This window comes from Uloborus diversus, chromosome 1, assembly GCF_026930045.1.
Source record: "Uloborus diversus isolate 005 chromosome 1, Udiv.v.3.1, whole genome shotgun sequence".
Lineage (NCBI taxonomy): Eukaryota > Metazoa > Arthropoda > Arachnida > Araneae > Uloboridae > Uloborus > Uloborus diversus.
Window position 1 is genome coordinate 230548759 of NC_072731.1, and position 21124 is coordinate 230569882.

The window sequence follows — 21124 nt, forward strand, 5'->3', positions numbered from 1 at the left end:
AAGATATCGGGGAGTGCTAGGCCAGAAACATTGTGCCCCCTCCACCCTCCCCCCCACTGCTGTAATCAAACCTAACAATTTTAGCCACCTGGGGCCCCTAAAAGCAGGGGTCCTTCCTAGGTCATGACTTATTCACTAATTAAGCTGTGCAGTTACCATTAGACAAACCTTCAAGCTTTGACACATATAACTCTCAAGTTAATCAGCCGACCATGTGTTTTATTTTCCTTGGCAAAAATTAATGGGCATGACCTAGTTTTCATTATTAAATCACTCGATTTTTGAAGATCATTCGAGCACTCCATTATGAATTTCCAAGCAGTGAACTTCTCAAGTACCACATCCCATGTTCTTGATTCACTTTCCCAAGTTTTGCGCAATGGACTTCGCAACTCTCTAGTTGTCTACCGTTAAGAACGTTATTTCTTGATCAACTTCAGAACTGAATGAACCTCTCAAATGGTTGACTTTTTGAGAAATTCAGTTGAAGGGGTGCCCACAAGAGGTCATGATGCAGACTGCGCTATTGAAATTTGTTGGTAGTGTTAGTCCTTATGGGGAGAATCCTATTCGGGGAAGGTTCATAGTTTTTAAGGGGTGCACAGTCACTCTTAAAAGAATGGCCACCCTGTGATCTGAATAGTTTTATAATCAAATGATTGCTTCTTCAATTTTTATTTGTATAGTTTTATAGTAGAAATATGCTGTTAAACACTTGATTATCAAGTGATTCTTTTGGCTGATTTGCTAGTCAAATGATATGTTTTTGAGTGAAAGGTGTTCATGAATTATCATATTGCACACCTAGTATAACACTGCCACTTCTGCAAAAACTACTTTTTGAGAGAAATCAATTCAAATGTAATGTGCCTTAGCTTAATATAATAACACACTGACACAATTTCAAAAATAGGATTAAAATTTATTTTCATTGGTGGTTGTCTTGCATTTTAATAGAACTACTGTCGACCCCGCTTAATCGAATGTCGTCATTTCTAAGAAATATTATTCAATAAAGCGGGGCATTTGATTAAACGGAAAAATTTTATTTACCTTTCTAAATTGACAACATTTGTCTTAAAACGTAATAATAATAAATCAATTGCTATATGAAGGAAATAATGTATTGCTAAAAAGTTTTTGTAATAAGCTAATTAACCTACAAAATAGTTCAATAATTACTATACAAGTACGTATGAAAATTATAAAAAGTAACCTACAACTTGAGTTATGAAATCTTTGTTTTGGCACCTTTTTTCAGTACACATTATGTTTTGAAAAATTCCATAATTGGGAATCGCTTGCTCAAGGTCTTTTGGGAACACTTTTCTGACTCCTTTTTTCCCCTCCTCAGTGCCGTAGCTTACATTTAATATTTATCAGTCTAAAATGTGTATGTGTTATTTAATTATCGACTGCACAATTTTTTTTATGTAATGACAAAGACAAAAGAAATTTGATAGAATAGTGGAAACATTTTGATGGATTATGATAGCGATAAATATTACTTTATATTTTAACATGAAAAATTGTTCTTACTTAATTTCTTTATAATTTATCCAAAAAATTTCTCAAGAAAAATATTTGAAAGCTAATAACAATTCGATTATCCGGAGAAATTATTCAATTAAGCGGGGGTCTTTAACATTGCATCTATAGGGAGTTCCGGAAGGCTTAATTCGTATAAGCGGGGTATTTGTTTATCCGTTACCCAATTCTCAAAATCAACACTTTTTGACTTGTGGCGATGTTGTTTTAGGTGTGCAGATGGGTGGGTTTACGAGAGACATTGGTTAAGTGTCCCTGTGCTATAATTCTTCTCAGTGGCAAATTTACAGGTTGGGAGAGGGGGGCTTCTTGTCTTTCACAGAACTATGTAAAGCATTTATCATTTGCATTGTTCCGTGGGGACTCCTCACAATTGCGCGCATGGCTATTCCGTCACTGGTATTTCTAAGTAAAAATAGGAGATGCTAACAGGTTTAAGCTCAGAGTTATTAAAATTTAAAATCTATTTAAACTAAGAAATGGGAATATTTTAGGTCCTTGGCTGCACCATTAGCTGCATTCACATGCAGCTTTTTTATGCTTTATACCGCATTCTGGTTATTTCCTGGGTAAATGTGGAACTATTTTCCTCTGCTTCTTACCTGATTAAATGCTCGACAGGAACAGAGTATTTCTTGCTGGGTATAGCCACTTTTTCGGAAACAACCTCTTTTCACACGTTTCAAATTACAATTTAAATTTGGTGACTACATTAAAATCTCTAGAGAGCTAAACAATCTGTCTTGGAGAAATAAAAAAAAAAAAGTCTTATGGTTATTTATTCAAAATTTTCTTTCTCTGGTAAAAAGGTAAATGTACTATAGGTTAAGAAAGGGTTTTTCAGTTAAACATGTTTCAACACAATTATGTATTACACATAAGTTTTAAATAACTTTATTGAAAAACAAATTTCATGTCAAACAAATTTTATGTGTATTTTTTTTTCATAACAAAATAAATAGGCACTTAAATGTAACAATAAGTTAAAAGTATTGCAAACCACCAAATTTGGAAGGTGTCTGTTCTATGCAAATTAAAACAAATGACAGGCACTTTCTTATATACACAGATCTAAAAGATTGTAGTGCTTGCAAGATTTAGCCAGGCACATACTTTGATTCTTTTTTCTTTACAGGAATTTTAGAAACATATTGTGCATGATCTTCCATTACTAAAATTTTGCTAATACTTCGATGATCATGCTTCATGGTTCTCTGTAATGTTACATGAAGAACATTTCCACATCTAAAAACAAAATTAACATATTAAAAATCATTTTATTGATATTTATTTAAATTACCCCGCCCCTCTTTGTTTTATAAAATAGAAGGCTATGATCAATGAAGTATTTTAAAATGGTAAAAATGTGTTTAAAAAAGCATAAAGGGAAAAAAACAGAACTTTTCACAAAATATCATTTTTTGTCTGAGATTTACAAAAAAAAAATGTTTTCCTAAGATTGAAATCTACATAATGTATTCATTATTCAACATAACATATCAAGTGTTAGGTATCTAGGGGCAGATACAGATTACCATGTTAGAGGAGTCATGCCAAAAAATGACCCCCGCCCATGAACCCCCCCCCCCCCCCCCCCCGTTTTAGGCACGAAAAATTTCAGAAACTGCTTAAGTGTCAATAAAAATCACCAAATCGACCGGGAATAAGACTCCTAGTAGGCATCAATGTTACAAATGAATTTTGTAAACAATCAACAGAAGTAATATTTCAAGTATTTACTTTTAAAAATATAATTAATGAATCCAAAAGACTAAAGAAAACATTTACATTTTATTCATCGTGTTTGAACTCGATGTGGACATACTATTGCCAACGGTTTAGGGAGGGAGGTCATGACCCGCCCCTCCCCTTGTATCCTCCATTGTTGGTATCAGAAACGTTTCAATCATATCACTACATAATATATTACTGAACATTTTAAGTTGGAAAAAGGAGATTTAATGGTGGAAACCAATAAATCAATCAAACAAACAAGCTGATATTAAATTACCAAACACATTACAATTTTTATAGCTTTAAAGTGTCAATAAATTGTAAAATTAAACTAGTGCTATTAATGTATTTTAAAAAATGATAATTAAGACTCCAAACACTTTTTGTAAACACATGTTTTTGCATTTAAAATTACATTTTCTCTCATAAATCAATGCACTAGAAATATTGAAATGAGATGTAAAACCTATTTTCAATCCAATACAGTAAACTCCTGATTATTCACACAAGCCTATTTTTCTTCAAAATTCTTATATCTTAGAAGGAACTTGTGATGTAACCTGAGTTTTTTGCCCTTTTCACTAAACACTGAATACCAACTACAAAAAATCTTTTTGGTAGGATCCGGGGAAAAAAAGAGGAAGTAGTTACCTTTCATGATTTAGCAACATTTGTTGCTGCTGGGGGGGGGGGGGGAATGTTGATTCAAATATCATCATTGAGTGGATTGATTGTAATTTGCTCAAATGATCACAGTTTCAAGTTACTTCATTTACCATTTGATACTGATGAGCAAGTGGTAAATGAAGCATTAGGCATGAAATTTGATAGCGATGAAGAAAGAAGTAAAATGCAAAGAATGTGCGCCAGAACACAACTTTAGCTTAAAAGTTTAAGCCTTTGTTCAATATTTTATCTAGAGGAAGAGGACACATCATTTTATGATAAAATAGCGCTAAAAAGTTCAATCCCAAATAAAGAGGAAGTTTTTCAATAGACAAAAAAAAGCAACTTTTGACTAGTTTTCTTTTGTGTGTATAAATTGCTCAAATGCATATTTGTTCATTTGTTCCCTATTTTCTCAATTTCGTTGATTATCCGCCACATTGGTTTATCCATTATTGCCATGCCAGTCAATTCCGCAGATAATCAAGAGTTTACTATAAAAAGAAATAATATAATGGCATTTGGTTTAGAGTCATTCAAAAAATCCTTCAGTTCTAAAAAAATAAAAATACCTGTATGTTATTTCAGCAAGCAACAGACACCCAGAGACCAAGTTTTCAAAAACATCTCTGTAATAGAAAAGAAACTATGCATATAAATCAGAGCTCTTGTACTTTAAGCTACATCATTATGTTTTGAAAAAAAGACTCAAATTGAAACAGCAAGTCATGCTTCAACTTGCAAAATGTTAGCCAATAAGACAGTGCACTCAATTCTATTGTTTGTTAATATAATTTCAAAGGTTGAGGAATAATTTAATCTAATCCAACAGAAAATTTTCAAAGCTATATTTTAACAAACAAAATGAACATTTATCAATTTAGACAGATCCACTGCAAAACAATATAGCTGTCCTTTGAGGCAAGGTCTTCAATACAAGAAATACTTCTTGATGGAAATAAACTGAGGTGCAAGCGGGAGTTGATTGCCAAAAGTGCTACTTTAGAGTCAGAGAAAATGACTACTCCAGAAAATTGTTCTGTTCCTCATTGCAGATGAAGCAATAACGTCATTCAAAACGGCCGCCAGCGGCATAAGCAGGGAACCTTTGCCCCAGAATTAATTCGTACATGGGAGTGATTGACATAGATTCTCAATCACTTTGGTTTGGGACAGAGTTTGCTAATTGTTGCATAGGAAATACTCCTAAAAACATAACAGCTAGCATTCAATTTTGGGAGGAGGGGGGGGGGTCTTTAGCTAGCTTATTTGTTTACTCAAAAGAGATGAGACTTGCTGACAGACTTTGGTTACAACAGTAAGTAAAGATATGGGCTCTAAATGGTGATGACCAAATGTGGGTTGACATCATAGCGTTATAGCCAATTCCGCAGTATTTGCGGTCTCGCTAAATTATTTACTTCATAACGAAATTTTCGAAAATAGTCAAAATTTTGCAAATTCATAGTTAAACGTACTATGCAGAAATATTGCACACTGGAAAGAACATAGGCGTTTTCTTGCTTGCACGTGAAAAAAAGGCTTTCATTACCTTACAGATTTTTTAAAATTTAGTAGCAATCTGCTATTAGTGTGTAATATTATTATTATTCCCCAACAGCAGACAAAACAAAGAATACTGAGCAACAATACAAAGTTTTTTAAGAGTTTTGTTAAATTCATGTATTTTTTCTTCTTAATAAAATAAAATAATAATCCATAGTTAAAAACTATGGAAATAAAATAAAAGAAAATGCACAATGAGCGCAAACAAAACTTACATTGCACGGTTACTCCATGACTTGCCCTTGTCAAAATCTTTAGGTTCTACATCTGATAAGCAACACTGTATTGCTTGAAAAGGAGTATGCAGAAATTGAGGCATAATTTTTCGGATTGATTTTCGGTCAACCAATTCTTCATTGCCATAGTCTACGAAGAAAACCTAGACAAAACAAATTGCATTTTTACCACAGGATTAACTAATTGAGGCGAAAATATAAAATAGCTAAGAAACACTAAAGTAATAATGCTGTTAAACATAACTTTGTAAAAGTTATAAGAAAAATAAACAGTAAAAATTAATGGCTGTGGCAGCAACAACTTCTAAAAACTTAAGAAATTAATGTCTAGTCAGGTTACTTAGCAGCAAACATGGCCCAATCAGGTTGCTGCGCATAATTTTGGCCCATAGGTTTATTTAGGAACTCCAAATGTACATCCCTGAACATGTGGAGTACCACGTGTCCACAGATGACTGAAAATTAAAAATCAATTCTTAGATGAGTGCCAACTCATTGGTGAACACATATGCAGGAAAATTTAGATTTCATGCAGTTTAAGCAACAGTAAAAAAGCACAAATTTGGAAGGAAAAAAAAGAAGCAGACGTGCTTTGGCGTCTTTGAATATTTGCCAGTAAAAAGATCGATATTTTTCAAAATGACAAACCATTTTCTGACAAAAGATTTCTTTTAATTTTCAGAAAACCTCTTGATTTTCCCAGAGATTTGAGCTTTATAAATCAGCACTCTGACTACCTAATTGTTTTTAATTATCAAAATGGAGTGATATTGTAATGTTTTAAGTCTTACAAAACAAAGATGTTACTTTAAATTTAAAAAGAATTCTTTAAAATGCATTGATTTTAATAAATATTCCATTTTTAGAACTAAAATAAATAAAGTTACAGTACCTTTGCAGGCTTAGACACATCATCTACATCTACAATTCTCCCTCTATGCCATTGGTTGTCTAATTTACTTATAGCAGCCACAATGTTACCACAAGCCAATGCCACAGTTGTGTTTTCATCAAAGGGAACTGATGAGTAATGATTGCTGGAAAATTATACACCTTTTTATTGATTTTAATATTCATCATTTTCATTAAAATCACATGATAAAAATGAATCGAGAAATTATTATCAGTGACAAACAGAAAAAAATAATCGCAGTCTGTAGTTTCATGTATAATATTCATTTGTATAAAGATTTAGGGGGAAGGGCTTTTTGCATTGAATTTGGTAATTAAATTCATTGTAAAAACTACCTTTTGAATTGAATACTGACAGGTTTAATCAATTCTACTAGAACAAGTTTTTTGCTCAGCATGACTGATATCTTTTTGCATTACAAAAGTAAAAAAAAAAGGGAACTTGAATTTTTAGCAGCTTAAATTCAAATTATGTTTTTCACAATCACGTGCATTTGTATGTGCGCGCGTGTTTATGCCTGTGTGTGTTGGAGAGAATTTCTAATCTAATAATATCTCCCCAATATTTCCTTTGATACTAGCAGAGTGAGTTCGGAAATAAGACTAATAACCTATTTATAACTTGTATGACATTTATTTAAACAATAATGTAAATAGTTAAAATGCTCTGTAAATGATAAAAATAAATACTAAGAACGTAATCTCTCCACATGTTACTTTTGCACGAGATAACTAATACTACAATGCAAACTGCATGACTATCGACTAAATACTTCGACGAAGAAACCCATTACGTAATAAGCTAACTCCAGCTCATCATTTTCAATAAAGGGCGAGCTGCACAAACAAGCAAGTTTAAATATCGATCTAGCGACCGCCTACAACGACGAGAGATGATCAAGGAGAAAAAAACATAAGCCGCAAGCAGTTTAAATATCCCCTGGGTCATTAGCATATCTGAGTCACGTGAACAGACACTCGTCACTGCTATGGTTAAGCACACGTGCCATCAGATTCCTTCTAGAAGCTTCCATGTGACGTCATCCACTACGGAGTTCCCGCCAAAGGTGGACGAAAGTGAAACCAAACATTCAGTCGATTTGACCAATGTGAATGAGCGCTGATAAGAATCTTTTACCCCAGTCATGCAGAATGATTGGCAACACATTATGAGTAAAGAAAAACATTCTTTTACTATTGGTGTTGTGAGGTAATGAGATAGGATTATTTACTGTTGTTATTAACAGGCATTTATGCCTAACAGTGTGTCTTTAGGCGTTCGTTAGTGTTTGTATGTACGCACGTGTGTGTAAGAGTTCATGCGTGTAGGAGTGCGTGTGTGTGTATGAAAGTGTGTATGTGTGCGTGTGTGTATATAGGAATGTATATGTGTAGGATATCGACGAAACTTGGAGATTTTGCTCGCTAGAGGAGCAGCATCGAGAGGGGCCAGTCGACGGTGGTGCCGCAGAGGAGGCGGTGGAAAAATCAAAATACATCATTCAACAGTCAAATGAAAGCATTAAGCAATTCGTGATTGCTCAATAATAGATAGTATTTTTTACATTGGAACAATGCCGGAGCTTGGATTTTTCCAAGCCGGGACAAGTAAGTCGTGAGACTTCTGCCCTTACACATCTTCCTAAGTTTTATAATGAGTTTTAACCAAAAAAAAACACACAGTAATAGGGTGAATCTGCCATCCTCCAGAAGTTGCCCCCTCGCAAGAAAGGAACCCTCTAGATTTACCCCCTCTAGAAAGCGGGTTACCCTCTAGATTCAGTCCTGTTACTGAATCAAGACAATTAAGAGAATGTGTGCGAGTTATGTAGATGAATTTACAATAAAAATAATGGAATGGAATCTGTTCTTGCATTAAACTACTGCGCAACTGTGTTTCATAGGCCAACAAAAATATTGAGCCATTCCTTGGATGAGAAAAGAAGTGAGGTCACATGCTACCTGTCCAACATTCTCTCCTAAATAAGAAGAAATTTTATTAAAAAATGTTGGTTAAAAAGGGAAACCAATCCTTTAAAATTCCTATTAGAATAAGGACAATTGCAGAACCTTGAGAATACTCATAATGTTAAAGACAACAGTTCTTAAACAAGGGCAACAGTACCTGAACATTTCTAACAGGATAAGAACAATGGTTCTTAACCCCCCCCCCTAAAATATTGAAAACAGTTGCTAAAAATCTCTATTAGAAAAAGAGCAACAACTCCTAAATAACATCAACAGTTTTTTAAAATCCCCTTTGTTAATAATCCTAATAATTGCTCTTACAATATGGTCAACAGTTCTTTAAAATCTTCATTAGGATATGGTTGACATTCCCTTAAAATCAAAGTATAATATAGATCATTTCAAGTAAATATGAATCATAATTTGTTCAGGGGCAAAATTTTCCTATGCTCCAAAACTTTTAGAAGTAAACAAAGAAAGTATAGATGTGCAATCAGAGGAATAAAATCTATTTTGTATACTCGTAGCAAGAAAACTATCTAAAAACCTTTTGTTTAAACTTAAATATTTTCTAATACATGAAAATAATTAAAATAACTACATGGAGAGTTTTCTCATTATGTAATTATTGAACGCAGCAATAGTTTTGCCACATCTACTTTCAGTTGGAGAAGGTACAGAAGAGTTTCAAATTTTTTCTTTCTCTGCATGCTCTCATTCACCAACTTGTTGCTTCCTGCATTTGATGCCACCTGCTAGCTATGGGTTGAACAACAGCTTTGCTTATTTCAAATGAGAAATTTGTTATTACCTTCAAGAGTGTTTAATGCACGTAACTCAACAAGCATATTTTCATTCATTTGAAAACCTTGCAACAACTGATATTTCAAGATTCATCAGTGTTACAAAATCAAGTTTCACCCCATTTGTTAAAAGGATGTCAGTCAATGGGGAAACATTTTGAGAAAACTATAAGAACTGATGAAATCTGCTAAACCATAAATGAATCATAATGTTGTGTGTCTTAATCCACGCAGGCATAATCATTAATAAGTTCATGAACATGTTTTACAGCCATAAAGTAATTACTTTGTAAAAAGAGTTACCTTTTAAATTATTATTTACTATGTCAACAAATAAAAGACTATACAGTAGGCCAGGGGCGTAGCTAAGGGGGGGGTTTTGGGGACAAAACCCCCCCCGAAAAGTTAGTCTCAAAAAAAAAAGAGAAAAAGAAGAGAGAAGAGAAAGAAAAAAAAAGAAAAGGAAAAAATTCCAAGCGATTATATATATATATATATATATATATATATATATATATATATATAAAATTTATATATATATATATATATATATATATATATATATATATATATATATATATATATATATATATATATATATATTTATATATATATATATATATATATATATATATATATATATATATATATATATATATATATATATAAAAGAAGTAACCCCCCCCGAAAGTCGGGTCTAGCTACGCCATTGCAGTAGGCCTTCGTTTTACACGGGGTTTACGTTTCACGGAAATGCCACGTAAACTGAGATTTAATAGTAGTGTTAAAAGAGGGGTTAGGTTCCGTAGATAAAAAAAATACTTCATTCTAGAGATGACTAATTGTATAATAAGTTTAATGTGTACTTATATCAATTTTTATGCACAACAGGTATAAAGGAAACATAAACTAAATTCGCGTTCTGTTTGTAAAGAAGAGTCTATGATAGTCTTTTGGCAGTCATTAAGAATTTTTTTCTGTAATTCTTTGCAGAGCATTAATGCATCCATGATCACTTGTGTCATTTCCATGATAGAATCTTCCTGCACTAACAAACTAGAAAGATCATTTCTATTGTCTAGGAATGGCTCAAAATTTTCAATGTGAATGTTTTTAGTTGTGTCACCGAAGTCGGTGTCCTTGTTGGTTTTGGCCTCCTTTCTCACTCCTAAAAGCTTTTCTTTTTCCAGTGAGTTCTGAACTGTGTGAGTTTAATAACTTTACTTCTGGAAAGAGCTCTGGAACCAATCGCATTAAATGTCTCCAGGGGCCCCAAGTTCGGTTATTAGCACACCAAAATGCAGTTTATTATGTGTAATCTGCAATCTTTAGGAGTCTGGATTTTGAAAGGGAGGAGAATGTTATCTGTTTGGATTGCCACATCCGCGTAAAACCAACTCATCCGCATAAAAAAAAATAAAGGTGTCAAATCCTAAACCGCATATAATCGAAACCGCGTAAAACGAGTGTCTACTGTACTCGACTGCAAGTCAAGCTTACATGACAATGGAGAAATAAGCCGGGACCAGGCGAAAGAAATAGTTCGTAGCGCCTTGTCCGATATTTGGGTGAAATTACGCTCTTTACTTTAGCAATCGGATTAGTTAGTTAAACCCACGCTTACCTAATATTTTTTAGTCATAAGTACTGCCAATCGTTAAATATTTTCAATTTTACGAGCGAAGCAGCACGGAACTTTACATCCATTTGAATCAAAGGCGTCAACCAATAATAGCTCATAGGCAGGTGACGCTCTTCTCCTATTCCCAAAGCAGGTAGGGTAGGTAGCTAGTAAGAGTGACGTTTTATCTGTTAACTAGGTTTTTCATCCGTGCTTCATGACGTCACTTTCAAGTTAAGTTGCAAGCAAGTATAGATACATTTTAATGACTGAAGACATTAAAATATTTGCTTCTCTGCCAATAATAGGATAAAACTTAGACCGAATGAAATAGTATTTAGTAAGTTACCACCCCTAAGCCAGGACTAAGGTAGAACTGCATGCAATATACCGACAGCCCGATTATCCCATCCAGAGACCACAGTTTTGTCTTCGTTTGGACACATTAGGCTGAAATAGTGAATAACCAAGCTGGAGGCAAAAGTCATCTCATTGAAGCTGAGAGTGCCAACAAACTGATAGATAAAGTAAATTTATTTCACCAATGACTGCCTGCAGTATAGTGCAGTTCGATTAGTGAATTGAAGCTGGTGAGATAAATTTACTCTCTCTACCAATTTGTTGACACTCTCAGATTCAATGAGATACACCTGCTTCCAGTTCGGTTATTCACTAATCCAGAATGAGTTCTAAAAAAAAAAGAAACTGCAGTCTCTGGATGTGATAACTGGGCTGTCTGGCATATTGCATGAAGGTGTGTTGTTTACTTATTTAGTTTTTGTTTTATTTACTTGTTCTTTCAGTATTCTTCTACTTTTTACAAACCAATAAAACATTGAATTTAAGAAATCTGCTGAGCATCAGAGTATTTCTTTAAAAAACAAAAATTGTCATGAATGAAAGATAAGCATCAACTATAGCCAATAATACTAAAGCATAAAAACCTCATAGCTACGTTAAGAGCTCTAGTTTCTGTATCAGTAATTTCTGCATACGATCCACCTAGAACAGAAATGATGAATAATTATTAAATGATTCTAAAAATGAAAGTTATAGATTTCAATTACTAAGTTTGAGATAAGTTTTAAGCATTTTGTTATCACTAAATTTTACATGCTAAACAAGCTTTTGAAAAATATGAAGGTTCTTCATGATTCAGATTATGTCGTAATTACTAATGCAAAATGGAAGAGATGGTGCATAATGTACACAAATTCAGATGAAAATTTCGAGCATAAAATATCTTTAACTAGGATAAAACACTTCAATAAATATCGAATTTCTCTTTCTAGCAAGCATTATCATATCGTAATTATGCATTTACGGAAATTTTAATTTTATAAAAAAAATCTGGAAGGCTGCTTTAAGGTTCCTTCTCTCTTGCACATTTTTTTTTTTTTTACTTTCATATTTTCACATTTCTGATTTTACAGTATAAAAAAATTCATTTTTATAAAAAAACACCTAATTTTGCATCGAAAATAATTTTTACAATAAGTTTACATAACTTTTTTCTTTTTATCAAGAAAGAAAAAAAGAAATGGATTTTATAGGTTTTTTTTCTTTGAACCACATTAATATTTTTAAAAATACCTTTACCATTTAAAATATAATGGTCAATTTCTTCAACTGTTTTATTTCCAAAGGGCAGCACAACATAGAAATTTCCAGGGCTCTTGACCACTAGCACCTCTATTAAAATATGCTTTTCAGTTTCAGGTAGAAAAGGCATTGTATCAAAAGAATATACTTCCTCTTGATCTCTGGTAACACCTTAAAAACAAAATTTATTTGAAAAACCAATTTTTTTAATTACATGTAGTAACTTCCATAATGAGGCTATATTTGAAACAAATGAGAAAATTTTGCATACATAAAAGTATAATCCTACAATGCATAAAAGAATAAAAGTGAAATGAAGGCATTTTTAGATTGGTAGTGAATAATAAAACAAGAGCAAGCAGCTGAACAAAAAAAATTATATACAACAAATATTTTGCACATTACAAGGTAAAAGGTGAAATAAAAACAAAGACATTTGGAATATTTCCTGCAATAACACAAGAACACGGGTGCGATCAGGGTGATCTTCCCCCACCAATGCATTGAAATTTTTTGTCCCTTTACACTGAGAAAACAGAACATACCTTCTTTCAATATTTTTGATTAAAATTAATTTGGAAAAAAATAATATTATTTATACCTGACTCGGTTATACTGGCATGTAGATATGGGCAATCTGCACGGGGACAAAAGCCACGCAAAGAGTAGTATTTACAGGTATAAGCCTCATCTTTTGCACCTGTAAAAAAAAGCTTCAATTTTAAAAATATGTTACAAAGTGTCAAAACAGGCTTCCAATCTTGCAAAGCTTGATTCAACAGAAATATATAAAATGCAATGAAGTACTTTCTAGACATAAAACACTTAAATTGATATAAAATTTTCATACTTGGCATTAATACTGATAAGATAGTCATGAGTTTTAAGAAATGAGACAACTTACCATATTAATATTGTACACAATATTTACAGCCATACAACATTTTTGCTTCTCAGGTTGATTTCAAGTTTTGAATAATGTATGCAATGGTAGAGCAAATTATGTCAAATGCTATCTTATCACCATTATAGTTATAATTTGGAAAATCAATATCCTTTACATTGACTTTTCAGGACATTGAATATATTTATTGCTAATTCTACTTAATGCTTCAATACCTCTAAGTTTAACTATTTTTCATATAAAAAAAGTTTTAATTTTTTACTTATATAATTTTGGTTATCTATATAACTCTTCCTGATTCATTTTTATTTAAAAATAATTGGTTCATCTATTTATTATTATTATTGATTTCATAATTCACAACAAAAATTAAATTATTCAACCATGTAAAACATTAAATGAATCAACTAACCAACATTTTGATGCACAAAAATTGCTAATTACTGCAAACATGTGTTTTTATGTTACAAGGAACACCATTTCAATGCAAAGTATGAGCTTTTGGATGAAAAGTCATCCGAGGTGAAAAACATGTTTTTATTCTTGGGTCAGTTCATAGTTTTGAATAAAAACATATGTTACTGCAACCATGGTAGTTTAGATATCATAAAGCAGAAACATCAAAAAACATTAACAGTAATTTAATTGTAGAGCAATGACTTAATCTAAATAGGAAAAAATTGAAATACAAAGAGTTTTTAATTTTAAAGCTGATCACAAATCTGATAAAGATTGTCTATTGCCGATTGGAATTTTTAAAATTGATGCTCATATAATTCTAATGCTCATGTAATTTTAAAATATTTATACTGCATTTTATACAGTAAATAATTCATTATAAACTAAACATTTTTCATAAGTCTCAGGGTTCATAATCAAACTTTGAAAACAAATTCAGAGTTGTCCAGGTGTATGTAGTCTTAAAATTATGTAAATGCAGGGGTCATAGCGCATTTTAGCGGTCAACAAGTAGGAAAAGTAGAATATTTTCGCAAAAAAGTAGGAAAAGTAGGACACTTTTACAAAAAAGTAGGAAAATGTTGGACCATTATTTTAATGCAAAAATAGGAAATTTTCAAAACAATTAAAAATTGAACAATATTTTTCATGAAAAACTTCCTTTCATATTTTTAACTCACCAGTACATATCCTACATGCAAAATATATAAATGAACAAACAAACAAAATTTATTATTTAAAATATCATTATATTTAACTAGAGTACTATGTACACTTTTTATCTCAACTCAATTTCTTAAGCGAGTTATTAGGAGTTATTACAAATGACATTTCTTTTTTTTTTTAAATTCAGATGAAAAATGATTCATAAGCATGTAATCAAAAGATACGTACAATACTAATGTAGACGCAATATTATATTGTCTACTCTAGAAACTTAAAACTATAAGTGAAAATTGTAACGTTTTAGAGCTGAGTTTAAAAGAGTAACGTCAAAGTTTAAGGTTGTAACGTACATAAGGCTTTGTTATTTTAATTTTATTATTTTTAAAAGCTGCATCCTTAGTTAAATGTCTTGTCCTAGCATTCAGCTACATTTCCTCTTAAGTTGCTGTCTTGTGCCAGCTAGGCTGGCAGTTTGGGGTGCACTGTTTCACTTTTCCAACTGTACCGTAATTTGGTGTGAAGTCTGACTTCCACAGCACACACAAGCCATAAGGACCCATTTATAGAGTAAGCAACCATTCACAGCATAACAACACATTCACACAAAGAAAGAACAAGGACAGGAGAGAGAAAGTACATCCATGCACGAGCCGGAATTCAAACTCGAAACCTCCCCATCGCAGTCAGATTCCTCTGGTCACTAGACAAGGCAGAGGGCTTTCCTCCAAAGTGATTCGTTTAAATGAAAATTTTATTAATTTTAAGTTGTAAATTTCCTTTCTTTAAATACTAATATGTATATTTAAATAAATACTTTTAAAATGCTAGCCAAAAGCATGCAAGTAATTTATTTTTAAAAAAACATTTTTTTATGAAAAAAAATAGATATATATATATAAGAAATATAATAGTTTGTCTACTGTAATAGGAAATTTGAGTTGATTGTTTTGAAGGAGTTTACATATTGCTAGTCAAATTAAATATGCAAATATAATCATCCAGTATTGCAGGTTGACAGGCAGTATCTTGAATATATTATGAACTAATATGTAAAGTTATACTACTGAGCAAGAATAAATACCACAGGGGTGCAACCCCCTCATAAATAATGGTGCACCACCCTAAATACCACAAAGACCCCCTATATACGCAGCCCCTTTCCAAAAAAAAAAGAAAAGAAAAATATCCCTTAAAATTTCAACACCGCAGTCTGCTCCATGATCCTTCCAGGTGGACACCCCTGAATAAGAATAAGTTAAATACTTGTTTAAAATCAAATGCTATTCCATTTCTCAGAACCCACTCCTACCTTTTTTCTTTCTTTTAAACAAGAGACTTTGTTCAATACACTAGTAGCAAAATTAAAACTTTAAATCGAATGTACATTGTAGGTCATTCGATGTAAAATGAATACAATTTTCTACTAAAATTTATGTTACCATTTAGGAATTCAATAATATTGGTGTAGAGGTAATGTTTACATATTACCTCTGCACCATTTTTTTTATTACATTTAAATATGAAGCCCATTATGATCCACGCCATTTCAATACATACATCTTTTTTTAATTTTTGAAGAGTTGCATTTTGGAAAAATAAACAAGACTTTATTTTAAACTAGCAAAAATACCCTGCCTCGCCGGGTCAGTAATAATTGTGAGAAACAATTGCTACTTTCACATTCGTTTTCTGTTTTAACTGAAAGAACTCAAAACACACCGCTTTGACGTGATTAAAAATTGAGCTCCTTCCTTACCAATAAAAGGAAAATAGCAAAAGTATAAAGAACAAAAGTGTGTTCAGTTAGAAACGAAAGCACGACATTTAAGCATATAAAAATTTGAAGAATTTCCAAAATATGAACTAACAAAAACAAAGATCACTAAAAAAAAAACGTGCCGCTTTATTTATTTAATTAAATAGTACACACACACACACAAAAACTCTCTATTAGGTTTCCCTAAGTGTGCAAAAAGTAGTCTCTAAATTTTGTAATGACTTTAAATGTCATGCTTGCTCCAGAGAAACCTTGATTCAAAATTTTTATCGTGACTACTTTTAATATTGCTGTTGTAAGTCAACAAATTTTTGTAAAAATGGGTTTTAAATTTAATCATTTAATGGGGGAAATTACATGAAATTTACTGTTTTCCATCATAACTTTTTTAAACTAAGTTTTATAGAAATAAATTACAGCCTATGTTTCTTCCTGATAATGTAGCTATCTGTGGTGAAAAAATAGGTAAAATCGGTTCAGTAGTTTTGAAGTTTACCCCGAACATACATACAGAAGTAGCTATTTATGTATATAGATTGAAATTTCAAGAATAGTTTAGAGATTGAGCCTTCAAAGTTTGTTGCTTTTCTGGATTTGTTACATTGCTGTACTTTTAAAATACACGAATACTTTGAACTTTTTTTAAAGACTTTTTATGTATTATCGATATTACCCTCTATTATAAATTTAATCAAAATCTGCTACTGTGCAGCCAAGCCAAAAGGAGGTGAACTTCCAAACATTTCTTTATTCAGCAAATTTTGTCTGACGATTCGGCAAATTTGAGACATAACTGCAGTTCTTTAATACCCAAATATCTCTTTATAATATTTATGTGTTTATACCTGTATTTTATCATTCGCCAAATTCAGAATTTCTACCATCCCAAAAATTTAAGCTTGGGGCGCCCCTGAGACAAGTTATTGTCTGCGGCAAGAGCATTTCAAGAAATTAGGATACAATTTAGATAAAATTTTAGAGCCAGCTTTTAAATCAATGTTGGTTGAGGAAAGAGAAGTTTTTTGGCTTCAGGCAATGCATAATAACCATTTTGAAGCATTTTATTGTGCTTTAAGTGCTACTATGTTCAAGTGTGAAGAACATACGTAGCAGTCCCAACACGTTTGTCAGATGTTGGTATGTAATGAGAGACCGAGATTCTTGTGTAATAAGCATATAAACCAGTGCATTATTAAGAAAAAAAATGGTCTCCCCTCAGATTTGAGGAGGAATCCAAATTCCCTGATTATTCCAGGTTTTTACGATATGTACAAACCCAGTGTCTAATATAAAAAGGAGTGCCGTTTTTTCCTCGTTTCTTTTTAAATTTACAACTAATGCTTGTATCCAACAATTGCAGGTAAAGTAAAAGGTAATACTTACTATAGCCTGTTGTTACAACTTGAATATCATCAAAATCAACTCCATAGCTGTTTTCAATATCATTGTACTGTTCAGACATTGGATCCCACATATTTAAAACCTCTATTTCTGTAAAGGGGAAAAAAAAAAGACTTTTAAATATGTACTTTATTACCTGATTAACCTTTATGAAAATTACATCCCCCCCCCCCCTTTTTCTTTCTTTCTTAAAACAGAAATGGATTTAATGGTAGCATAAATAGAATGTCTAACAGGGTAACTTCTTAAAATTGCCTGATAATCTCCAGATGCAAACATATGTTTTTTTAGAAATCAAAATTAAGATTATATAACCAAAGCAATCATACTCCATAATTATTTTTTACCCCCCTCCTCCCCCACGATTTATAATTTTGCTCTTTTAGTATATCATAGTTTATCATTTACAATTAAGAAGGGCATCGCTCACATCGTTATTCACTGCAATTGCTATGACTCTTGCATTGTATTATTAAATTACATTGACATTTTAATGCTACAAAAATCTGTTTATACCAAGGGGACTGGAAAGATCATCCCGGGGGGGGGGGGAGACCATCCAAGAACATTTACAAAAGATCGGTGAACTTTGCTGTGTAGGCGTTTGTATTCAGAGGACTAAGAAAGAACAGAGTTAGTATTAAATTTATAAACTGTCTACATAAATCACCAACAACAGAGAGGTACTTTAAATACCAATTAGTCGTCTTCAGTTGTTTGAGGTCAGGAATTGGGGACTGTTTAGTTTGTAAAACAGTCATCAAGTTTATGCACAGAACGTGCTTCATTGTTGGCATGCCAAAATAATTTCAGATTGTTTAAATGTATATCATTTTTAAAACGTTCAAATATTTTTTTTTCATTTCAAAGCAAATAAAAATAAACAATTACACGACCTTCCAATTCCGTACTGAAATAAGTAAGTACTGATAATTTATCATTAAACTATATTTCAGTTCACAAAAAGAATAAAAACAATTTTCTTTGTAAAGACATTTAAATCCAACACTATGAAGAAATAACTTTCAAAATGATTGAAATGTTTTGAGGATGCAAAAGCATTGAAATCTTAAATACAGCAAGCAATTTTCCACCAAGCACATGTTCCATGTTGGCAAGTTTAAGTACCATTTATAGTTTTGATTCCATTTTCAAAGCCTTTTAATAAACATATTATTTAAATTTAAAAAGAAAAGAAATGATAAACAATTAATGGGTTATTCTTCTAGAATCGGTAGTTCTCTAAAAAAACACACAACTACCAAACATTAATAAACAATTAAATTATTAATATTTAAAAAATACATCTCTGAGTGATAAAATAACTTTAAATTTCAATGTAATTGAAATATTTGTAAGATGAAACAGGAGAAAGTTTTCCTGTGATACCACATGTTTCAATGTTAGCATGCTTTCAAATTAATTTCATTTTTCTTTCACTTATTTTATTTTAAAAGATTTTCAACAAGTATTTAATCTAAGTTTGCAACAAATGAAAAATTAAACACTTAAATGCTTACTCTTTTCAATTTCAGTACTGCTCCAAAAAATATACAACTACCAAGAATGTATTGAGAAGTAAAATAAAATAATAAAGTTAAAAAGGTCTATTTAGTCTATCATATGACAAAATAACTTTATGTTTCAAAAATCTAAGGGATCTTATGTATTAAAATCTAAGGGATTATGATATATCTTACAGTTATTAAAAAAAAAGATAAATATAATAAAAATGACTGAAAAAAAAAGTTACCATTTAGATTCTGCCTTTCATCTTTCTTTGAGTATTCTTTCAGAACATTGCTATCAATATCAGCCAATCCTTTATCAATCATTAGAGAATTAATTAAAACATCATCTGAATTTGTTGTATCCCACAGTAGAACTTGCAATGGTGAACTAATTCAAAATGAAATTAATCTCAAGATTAATGTCTTTATGCTAACAAAATCATCTCCAACACCTAAAATACTTTCACAATAAAATTGACTATGCAAAAGTGATCATATTCAAAATATTCGATAATTTATAGCAAAGATGTTAACCATAACACTTTGCAAATACACTGCTTGACAATTGCTAAGGAACAATTACGTTTTTTGGAATAATCAAGAATAGATAATGATTAAAGAAACAGAACGAAGTATATAGTTAGTAGGGATGATGTGCCTTTATTATAAGTACAAAATAATACAAATATTACTTCATCAATGAAGTAAAAACTTAAAAATATAAAAATAATCCTATTTAGATGATTTTCAAACAACCACAAAAAAATGATCTAGGTCAGAATGATGAAGACATGAGTACCTTAATATGATGTATGATTACCAGGGACACTAATGCACATTTTACATGTGTTTTCCATACTAACCACTAATTATTGAGGAGTGCTTGGGGGGTGTTTTCCCACTCCTCTCTCAAGGCGGATATAAGTTCTTGTACTGTTTTGGGAGAGACGGTTCTTCGCGCAACACGTATGCCAAGGTCCTCCCAGGCAAGTTCAATTGGATTTAAGTCGGGAAAGTAAGCAGGCCATTGCATATGGAGAATGTTTTCACTTTGCAGTGCATCTGACACTTCAATGCTCCTGTGTGGCCGTGCATCGTCGTCCGTAAAGAGAAAGTCTGGATCAACAGCCCCCCTAAAAGAAGAACATGGTTCAGCATAACTTCTCGGCAATACATTTGCGGGGTAATGCTTTCTTGTTGAAAAATGTGAAGCGGCGTTCTGCCATTGTGCATGATTCCTGCCCACACCATCACGCCTGGGCCGTACCGATCACGTTTGCAAACAAATTTTTGTGCATAACGTGTTCCACGCTCTCTTCACAGTAGTTGCTGACCAGAATCACTTGTCTCACTGAAACGAGATTCGTCAGGGAACATTATTCTAGACCAATTTTGACTTTTCCAACCAACATGTCCCTTACACCAGCGTAATCTCTCTTGACGGTGGCATGGTTGAACTTGGATGCAATGTACGGGCTTCCTCACATACAACCAACATTATTTACATGCCGTAAGATGGTTCTTGCAGAAACATGCGTACTGGTAGCGGTTGTAAGATTTGCAGCTATCTGTCCAGGAGTGAAATTTCTGTTCCTCTTTACCACGAGAGCCACATAGCGGTGCTCCGAAGGTGTGGTGCTCCTACCACGACCCCCAGCATGCTTTTGCAAAACATTTCCACCTTCAGCGGCCTTCTTTAATCCGCAGATGGCACTTTTTTATACACCCATTGCAGCCGCCACAGTGGTGA

The 21124-nt window shown here is 32.3% G+C and overlaps 1 protein-coding gene across 1 annotated transcript in view; it reads right to left on the reverse strand.

Moving 5' to 3' along the window:
- Window positions 1-2433: 2433 nt before the first annotated feature.
- The window catches only part of LOC129225738 (tudor domain-containing protein 6-like), a 37847-nt gene continuing 19156 nt past the window's right edge, over window positions 2434-21124 (reverse strand). The window contains exons 9-17 of the mRNA XM_054860239.1: window positions 19617-19762; window positions 17846-17953; window positions 13258-13356; window positions 12654-12827; window positions 11999-12056; window positions 6643-6787; window positions 5730-5893; window positions 4521-4577; window positions 2434-2793 (exon numbers count right to left, since the gene is read on the reverse strand). Coding sequence (XP_054716214.1) covers window positions 2646-2793; window positions 4521-4577; window positions 5730-5893; window positions 6643-6787; window positions 11999-12056; window positions 12654-12827; window positions 13258-13356; window positions 17846-17953; window positions 19617-19762 — 1099 coding nt within the window. The 3' untranslated portion in view covers window positions 2434-2645. The remainder of the gene's footprint in view (window positions 2794-4520; window positions 4578-5729; window positions 5894-6642; window positions 6788-11998; window positions 12057-12653; window positions 12828-13257; window positions 13357-17845; window positions 17954-19616; window positions 19763-21124) is intronic.